This window comes from Ascaphus truei, chromosome 5 (genome assembly GCF_040206685.1).
Source record: "Ascaphus truei isolate aAscTru1 chromosome 5, aAscTru1.hap1, whole genome shotgun sequence".
Classification (NCBI taxonomy): domain Eukaryota; kingdom Metazoa; phylum Chordata; class Amphibia; order Anura; family Ascaphidae; genus Ascaphus; species Ascaphus truei.
Window position 1 is genome coordinate 3927667 of NC_134487.1, and position 10596 is coordinate 3938262.

Sequence of the window (10596 nt, forward strand, 5' to 3'; positions counted from 1 at the left end):
ATAAGACAAACACACACACACAGTGGACACAGTGACACACACACAGTATAAGACACACACACACACACACACACACACACACACACACACACACACAGTGGGACACAGTGACACACACACAGTATAAGACACACACACACACACACACAGTGGACACAGTGACACACACAGTATAAGTCACACACACACCCACACACCCACACACCCACACACCCACACACACACACACTATAAGAAACAGTCACACACACACACACAGTGGGACACAGTGACACACCCACCCACACACACACACAGTGTGACACAGTGACACCCACACACAGTATAAGACACACACACACACACACACACACACACACACACACACACACACACACAGTGGGACACAGTGACACACACACAGTATAAGACACACACACACACACACACACACACACACACACACACACAGTGACACTCACACACAGTATAAGACACCCACACACACACAGTGGGACACAGTGACACACACACAGTATAAGACACCCACACACACACAGTGGGACACAGTGACACACACACAGTATAAGACACCCACACACACACAGTGGGACACAGTGACACACACACAGTATAAGACATACACACACACACACACACACACACACACACACACACACACACACACAGTATAAGACACCCACACACACACAGTGGGGACACAGTGACACACACACAGTATAAGACACACACACACACACACACACACACACACACACACAGTATAAGACACCCACACACACACAGTGGGACACAAGTCACCACACACACACACACACACACACACACACACACACACACACACACACACACACACACACACACACACACACACACCACACACACACACACACACACACACACACACACACACACACACACACACACCTGACGTCACCGCCCGTTCTCTGCCCTCGCGCTGGTCTCCGTGGCCCCGCCCCAATGACATCACTCCCTGACCCCGCCCAAGTGACGGCCCTTCATGCCCTGGCCCCGCCCCGGTGACGTCACCCACTGCCCCTCCCTCTGACCCCGCCCCGTGCCGCGCAGGCGCGGGCCCGGCTGGCAGGAAAGATGGCGGCGGTGGCGGAGAGAGCGGCCCGGAGCGGGGTGTGAGCAGCGGGGGCCGGGGGACATGGCGAGGCTCGCGGATTACTTCGTGGTGGTCGGATATGACCTGAGAAAAAGAGGTGAGAGGGAGAAGGGGACAGAGGGGAGGGGGGTGACAGGGAGCGAGAGAGAGGAGAGTGACAGGGGAGGGAGAGTGACACAGAGAGGGAGGGAGAGTGACACAGAGAGGGAGAGACAGAGAGACGGGGAGGGGGAGAGAGAGAGAAAAGAAGGGGGAGGAAGAGACAGAGAAGGGGGGGAGAGAGAGTGACACAGAGGGGGAGAGAGAGTGACACAGAGGGGGGGAGAGAGTGACACAGAGGGGGGGAGAGAGTGACACAGAGGGGGAGAGAGAGTGACACAGGGGGGAGAGAGAGCGACACAGAGGGGGGGAGAGAGCGACACAGAGGGGGGGAGAGAGCGGCACAGAGGGGGAGAGAGAGCGACACAGAGGGGGGGAGAGAGCGACACAGAGGGGGGAGAGAGCGACACAGAGGGGGGGAGAGAGCGACACAGAGGGGGAGAGAGAGCGACACAGAGGGGGAGAGAGAGCGACACAGAGGGGGAGAGAGAGCGACACAGAGGGGGGATGAGAGCGACACAGAGGGGGGAGAGAGAGCGACACAGAGGGGGAGAGAGAGCGACACAGAGGGGGAGAGAGAGCGACACAGAGAGGGAGGGAGAGTGACACAGAGAGGGAGAGACAGAGAGACGGGGAGGGGGGAGAGAGAGAGAGAGAAAAGAAGGGGGGAGAGACAGAGAAGGGGGAGAGAGAGAGTAACACAGAGGGGGAGAGAGAGTGACACAGAGGGGAGGAGAGAGTGACACAGAGGGGGGGGAGAGAGTGACACAGAGGGGGGGAGAGAGTGACACAGAGGGGGAGAGAGAGTGACACAGGGGGAGAGAGAGCGACACAGAGGGGGGGAGAGAGCGACACAGAGGGGGGGGAAGAGAGCGGCACAGAGGGGAGAGAGAGCGACACAGAGGGGGGGGAGAGAGCGACACAGAGGGGGGGAGAGAGCGACACAGAGGGGGGGGAGAGAGCGACACAGAGGGGGGGAGAGAGCGACACAGAGGGGGGGAGAGAGCGACACAGAGGGGGGGGAGAGAGCGACACAGAGGGGGAGAGAGAGCGACACAGGGGGAGAGAGAGCGACACAGAGGGGGGGAGAGAGCGACACAGAGGGGGGGGGAGAGAGCGGCACAGAGGGGGGAGAGAGAGCGACACAGAGGGGGGGGAGAGAGCGACACAGAGGGGGGGAGAGAGCGACACAGAGGGGGAGAGAGAGCGACACAGAGGGGGGAGAGAGAGCGACACAGAGGGGGGAGAGAGAGCGACACAGAGGGGTGGGAGAGAGCGACACAGAGGGGGAGAGAGAGCGACCAGAGGGGAGGGAGAGCGACACAGAGGGGGGAGGGAGAGCGACACAGAGGGGGAGGGGGAGAGCGACACAGAGAGGGAGGGAGAGTGACACAGAGAGGGAGAGACAGAGAGACGGGGAGGGGGAGAGAGAGTGACACAGAGGGGGAGAGAGAGTGACACAGAGGGGAGGAGAGAGTGACACAGAGGGGGAGAGAGAGTGACACAGAGGGGGGGAGAGAGTGACACAGAGGGGGAGAGAGAGTGACACAGAGGGGGGGAGAGAGAGACACAGAGGGGGAGGAGAGAGTGACACAGAGGGGGAGGAGAGAGTGACACAGAGGGGGGAGGAGAGTGACACAGAGGGGGAGAGAGAGTGACACGGGGGAGAGAGAGTGACACAGAGGGGGAGAGAGAGTGACACAGAGGGGGAGAGAGAGTGACACAGAGGGGAGGAGAGAGTGACACAGAGGGGGGGAGAGAGTGACACAGAGGGGGAGAGAGAGTGACAGAAGGGGGGAAGAGAGAGGGAGGGAGGGGGGACAGAGAGACACAGAGGGGGGGGGCAGAGGGGGAGAGAGATAGGGAGAGGGGGAGTAGGGTGGGGGGTTGGGGTGACACAGATGGAGGAGAGTTGTAGGAGAGACAGTTTAGGGAATCCATGGAGAGGAGCAGAGATTAGGGGGGAGTGAGGATGGGATATATATATATATAATGATACGTGTTACACACATTGCATATTATATGTGGGTGTGTGTATATATATATATATATACACACACACGTACGTGTATATATGTATGTATATGATACGTGTTACACACATTGCATATTATATGTGGGTGTGTATATATATATATATATATATATATATATATATATATATATATATATATATAATATATATACTATATATATATATTATATATATATATAGTGTTCGACAAACCTATACATTTGCTCGCCCCGGGCGAGTGGATTTAACCCCCGGGCGAGTAAATATTGGCCCAAGCAGCACACGTTTGGTACTAGGTGGCGAGTAGATTTTTTGGTGATTTGTCAACCACTGTGTGTATATATATATATATAATATATATATATATATATATATATATATATATAAACACATATACGTGTATATATGTAATGTATATGATACGTGTTACACACATTGCATATTATATGTGGGTGTGTGTGTATATATATATATATATACACATACACACACGTGTATATATGTATGTATATGATACGTGTTACACACATTGCATATTATATGTGGGTGTGTGTATATATATATATATATATATATATACACATACACACACGTGTATATATGTATGTATATGATACGTGTTACACACATTGCATATTATATGTGGGTGGCATCAGATGTTGACATGTCCACGTCCTAATATCCATATTGTGATGTGTGATATGAGTATGACCTGACACTTCACATCCCACTCAGCGCTGTGTGATAACCTTACTTATTATATGGCTCTTTCCGTGAGGCGTGTGTAATGATAATGTTCTTTGTTGTTGGCGGGTATGTATGACAATGCCCGGTATTACACGGTTACCCCGCTGTGTGGGGTGATAATGTCCTTTGTTGTTGGTGGGTATATATGACCAATGCCCGGTATTACACGTGGGGTTTATTATACTAATAGTGTTCTGTACGGAACAGAGCCCGCAGCCTTTCAGAATATGTCTCACTCTCTTTATACTGTGTCATCTGTGTGTGCGCTGTACTAATGTTCTTATACAGAGGCACGTAATGTAATGTGTGTATACTTTAATAAGTAGCTGTATTTGTGCTTTGGAATGAGCCCAGGCCATATATTAATGCTCATGTTAGTATAGTGCCTGGTGTTGTATACAGTGAGGAGGTACTGTGTGTGTGTGTGTGTGTGTGTATATGAGTGATGGGCTGGTTGGATGAGGCAGACGCAGTAACATTGTCTGGCTGTGTATGGGAATGTAACAGGTTGGATCACACTCAAATAACTAGGACACTATTATCTGTGTGTGTGTGTGTGTGTGTGTGTGTGTGTGTGTGTGTGTGTGTGTGTGTGTGTGTGTGTGTTTTGATAATGTCCAGATGAGGGGAATGTATGAATGTTACACTGAAGTCGACAGAACTGAAACAGATCCAGCCATTTAATTGTAATCCTTTTTTGGGTGTGGGGGGGGGGGGGGCACAGGCTGAGGGTAAAGACCTCCGCCCCCCTCCTGGGGGTGGGGGGCTCTTTGTGTTATGTGGGGGGGGGGGAGGAGGTGGGAGAACCAGGCCCAGCCTGGGAGCAGGGGGCTCCTTGTGTTGTTGGGGGGGGGGTGGGGGCACAGGCTGGGGGTAATGGCCTCACCCCCTCCTGGGAGAGGGGGTCTCCTTGTGTTATTGGGGGAGGGGGCACAGGCTGCGGGTAATGGCCCCACCCCCTCCTGGGAGAGGGGGGGCTCCTTGTGTTATGGGGGGGGGGGCACAGGCTGGCGGTGTAATGGCCCCACCCCCTCGTGGGAGAGGGGGGCTCCTTGTGTTATGTGGGGGAGGGCACAGGCTGGGGGTTATGGCCTGGGGAGTCGGGGGGCTCCTTGTGTTTTAATGTGGGGGGGGGGCACAGACTGGGGGTAATGGCCTGGGAGTCGGGGGGCTCCTTGTGTTATGGGGGGGGGCACAGACTGGGGGTAATGGCCTGGGAGTCGGGGGCTCCTTGTGTTATGTGGGGGGAGGGCACAGGCTGGGGGGTAATGGCCTGGGAGTCGGGGGGCTCCTTGCGTTATGTGGGGGGGGGGGCACAGACTGGGGGTAATGGCCTGGGAGTGGGGGGCTCCTTGTGTTATGTGGGGAGAGGGCACAGGCTGGGGGTAATGCCTGGGAGTCGGGGGGCTCCTTGTGTTATGTGGGGAGGGGCGCACAGACTGGGGGTAATGGCCTGGGAGTGGGGGGGGCTCCTTGCCGGTATGTAAATATACGTTACGCCGTTTTTTATTTCTCTCTATTTACCCCATTGTACTGCGCTACTGAACATGCTGGCACATTATACAGTATATACGTGATATGTTAGCACTATACACGTCTGTGTAACTGCCACGCTCGGGGTACTTAGTGAGGGTATCTCATGTAAAATCTTGTGCTAATTCTCTCGTGTATAATATTCCAATGGCGTGATGGCCCGGCAGTAATCTGACAGCAATACCTGTGTTACTCAGCAATACCGTGTGTTACTCAGCAATACCGTGTGTTACTCAGCAATACCGTGTGTTACTCAGCAATACCGTGTGTTACTCAGCAATACCGTGTGTTACTCAGCAATACCGTGTGTTACTCAGCAAATACCGTGTGTTACTCAGCAATACCGTGTGTTACTCAGCAATACCGTGTGTTACTCAGCAATACCGTGTGTTACTCAGCAATACCGTGTGTTACTCAGCAATACCGTGTGTTATTCAGCTAGGAGGGAGCTGTCACCCCTCCCAGCAGTCTAATGATGGGATATACATATATAGGAGGGAGCTGTCACCTCTCCCAGCAGTCTAATGATGGGATATACATATATAGGAGGGAGCTGTCACCTCTCCCAGCAGTCTAATGATGGGATATACATATATAGGGGGGAGCTGTCACCTCTCCCAGCAGTCTAATGATGGGATATACATATATAGGAGGGAGCTGTCACCTCTCCCAGCAGTCTAATGACGGGATATACATAATATAGAGGGGGGAGCTGTCACCTCTCCCAGCAGTCTAATGACGGGATATACATATAGGGGGGGAGCTGTCACCTCTCCCAGCAGTCTAATGACGGGATATACATATATAGGAGGGAGCTGTCACCTCTCCCAGCAGTCTAATGACGGGATTATACATATAGGGGGGGAGCTGTCACCTCTCCCAGCAGTCTAATGACGGGATATACATATATAGGGGGGAGCTGTCACCTCTCCCAGCAGTCTAATGACGGGATATACATATATAGGGGGGAGCTGTCACCATCTCCCAGCAGTCTAATGACGGGATATACATATATAGGGGGGGAGCTGTCACCTCTCCCAGCAGTCTAATGACGGAGATATACATATATAGGAGGGAGCTGTCACCTCTCCCAGCAGTCTAATGACGGGAGTATACATATATAGGGGGGAGCTGTCACCTCTCTCCCAGCAGTCTAAATGACGGATATACATATATAGGAGGGAGCTGTCACCCTCCCAGCAGTCTAATGACGGGATATACATATATAGGGGGGAGCTGTCACCCCTCCCAGCAGTCTAATGACGGGATATACATATATAGGGGGGAGCTGTCACCTTCTCCCAGCAGTCTAATGACGGGATATACATATATAGGGGGGAGCTGTCACCTCTCCCAGCAGTCTAATGACGGGATATACATATATAGGGGGGAGCTGTCACCTCTCCCAGCAGTCTAATGACGGGATATACATATATAGGGGGGAGCTGTCACCTCTCCAGCAGTCTAATGACGGGGATATACATATATAGGGGGGAGCTGTCACCTCTCCCAGCAGTATAATGACGGGATATACATATATAGGGGGAGCTGTCACCCCTCCCAGCAGTCTAATGACGGGATATACATATATAGGGGGGAGCTGTCACCTCTCCCAGCAGTCTAATGACGGGATATACATATATAGGGGGGAGCTGTCACATCTCCCAGCAGTCTAATGACGGGATATACATATATAGGGGGGAGCTGTCACCTCTCCCAGCAGTCTAATGACGGGATAAACATATATAGGAGGGAGCTGTCACCTCTCCCAGCAGTCTAATGACGGGATATACATATATAGGGGGGAGCTGTCACCTCTCCCAGCAGTCTAATGACGGGATATACATATATAGGGGGGAGCTGTCACCTCTCCCAGCAGTCTAATGACGGGATATACATATATAGGGGGGAGCTGTCACCTCTCCCAGCAGTCTAATGACGGGATATACATATATAGGGGGGAGCTGTCACCTCTCCCAGCAGTCTAATGACGGGATATACATATATAGGGGGGAGCTGTCACCTCTCCCAGCAGTCTAATGACGGGATATACATATATAGGGGGGAGCTGTCACGTCTCCCAGCAGTCTAATGACGGGATATACATATATAGGGGGGAGCTGTCACCTCTCCCAGCAGTCTAATGACGGGATATACATATATAGGGGGGAGCTGTCACCCCTCCCAGCAGTCTAATGACGGGATATACATATATAGGGGGGAGCTGTCGCCTCTCCCAGCAGTCTAATGACGGGATATACATATATAGCGGGGAGCTGTCACCTCTCCCAGCAGTCTAATGATGTGATATACATATATAGGGGGGAGCTGTCACCTCTCCCAGCAGTCTGATGACGGGATATACATATATAGGAGGGAGCTGTCACCTCTCCCAGCAGTCTGATGACGGGATATACATATATAGGAGGGAGCTGTCACCTCTCCCAGCAGTCTAATGACGGGATATACATATATAGGGGGGAGCTGTCGCCTCTCCCAGCAGTCTAATGATGGGATATACATATATAGGAGGGAGCTGTCACCTCTCCCAGCAGTCTAATGATGGGATATACATATATAGGGGGGAGCTGTCACCTCTCCCAGCAGTCTAATGACGGGATATACATATATAGGGGGGAGCTGTCACCTCTCCCAGCAGTCTAATGACGGGATATACATATATAGGGGGGAGCTGTCACTTCTCCCAGCAGTCTAATGACGGGATATACATATATAGGGGGGAGCTGTCACCTCTCCCAGCAGTCTAATGACGGAATATACATATATAGGGGGGAGCTGTCACCTCTCCCAGCAGTCTAATGACGGGATATACATATATAGGGGGGATCTGTCACCTCTCCCAGCAGTCTAATGATGGGATATATATATATATATATATATATATATATATATATATATATATATATATATATATAAGGGAGCTGTCACCCCTCCCAGCAGTCTAATGACGGGATATACATATATAGGGGGGAGCTGTCACCTCTCCCAGCAGTCTAATGACGGGATATACATATATAGGGGGGAGCTGTCACCTCTCCCAGCAGTCTAATGACGGGATATACATATATAGGGGGGAGCTGTCACCTCTCCCAGCAGTCTAATGACGGGATATACATATATAGGGGGGAGCTGTCACCTCTCCCAGCAGTCTAATGACGGGATATACATATATAGGGGGGAGCTGTCACCTCTCCCAGCAGTCTAATGACGGGATATACATATATAGGGGGGAGCTGTCACCCCTCCCAGCAGTCTAATGACGGGATATACATATATAGGGGGGAGCTGTCACCTCTCCCAGCAGTCTAATGACGGGATATACATATATAGGGGGGAGCTGTCACCTCTCCCAGCAGTCTAATGACGGGATATACATATATAGGGGGGAGCTGTCACTTCTCCCAGCAGTCTAATGACGGGATATACATATATAGGGGGGAGCTGTCACCTCTCCCAGCAGTCTAATGACGGGATATACATATATAGGGGGGAGCTGTCACCTCTCCCAGCAGTCTAATGACGGGATATACATATATAGGGGGGAGCTGTCACCTCTCCCAGCAGTCTAATGACGGGATATACATATATAGGGGGGAGCTGTCACCTCTCCCAGCAGTCTAATGACGGGATATACATATATAGGGGGAGCTGTCACCTCTCCCAGCAGTCTAATGACGGGATATACATATATAGGGGGGAGCTGTCACCTCTCCCAGCAGTCTAATGACGGGATATACATATATAGGGGGGGGAGCTGTCACCTCTCCCAGCAGTCTAATGATGGGATATACATATATAGGAGGGAGCTGTCACCTCTCCCAGCAGTCTAATGATGGGATATACATATATAGGGGGGAGCTGTCACCTCTCCCAGCAGTCTAATGACGGGATATACATATATAGGAGGGAGCTGTCACCTCTCCCAGCAGTCTAATGACGGGATATACATATATAGGGGGGAGCTGTCACCTCTCCCAGCAGTCTAATGACGGGATATACATATATAGGGGGGAGCTGTCACCTCTCCCAGCAGTCTAATGATGGGATATACATATATAGGAGGGGAGCTGTCACCCCTCCCAGCAGTCTAATGACGGGACATACATATATAGGGGGGAGCTGTCACCTCTCCCAGCAGTCTAATGACGGGACATACATATATAGGGGGGAGCTGTCACCTCTCCCAGCAGTCTAATGACGGGATATACATATATAGGAGGGAGCTGTCACCTCTCCCAGCAGTCTAATGATGGGATATACATATATAGGAGGGAGCTGTCACCTCTCCCAGCAGTCCAATGACGGGACATACATATATAGGGGGGAGCTGTCACCTCTCCCAGCAGTCTAATGATGGGATATACATATATAGTGGGGAGCTGTCACCTCTCCCAGCAGTCTAATGACGGGATATACATATATAGGAGGGAGCTGTCACCTCTCCCAGCAGTCTAATGACGGGATATACATATATAGGGGGGAGCTGTCACCTCTCCCAGCAGTCTAATGACGGGATATACATATATAGGGGGGAGCTGTCACCTCTCCCAGCAGTCTAATGATGGGATATACATATATAGGGGGGAGCTGTCACCTCTCCCAGCAGTCTAATGACGGGATATACATATATAGGGGGGAGTTGTCACCTCTCCCAGCTGTCTAATGACGGGATATACATATATAGGGGGGAGCTGTCACCTCTCCCAGCAGTCTAATGATGGGATATACATATATAGGGGGGAGCTGTCACCTCTCCCAGCAGTCTAATGACGGGATATACATATATAGGAGGGAGCTGTCACCTCTCCCAGCAGTCTAATGACGGGATACATATATAGGGGGGAGCTGTCACCTCTCCCAGCAGTCTAATGACGGGATATACATATATAGGGGGGAGCTGTCACCTCTCCCAGCAGTCTAATGATGGGATATACATATATAGGGGGGCGCTGTCACCTCTCCCAGCAGTCTAATGACGGGATATACATATATAGGAGGGAGCTGTAACCTCTCCCAGCAGTCTAATGACAGGATATACATATATAGGAGG

At 51.5% G+C, this 10596-nt stretch overlaps 1 protein-coding gene across 1 annotated transcript in view; it reads left to right on the forward strand.

Moving 5' to 3' along the window:
- Positions 1-1069: 1069 nt before the first annotated feature.
- Positions 1070-10596, forward strand: part of SBF1 (SET binding factor 1) — a 332728-nt gene continuing 323201 nt past the window's right edge. Inside the window, 1 exon segment of the mRNA XM_075598895.1 lies at positions 1070-1229. Coding sequence (XP_075455010.1) covers positions 1175-1229 — 55 coding nt within the window. The 5' untranslated portion in view covers positions 1070-1174.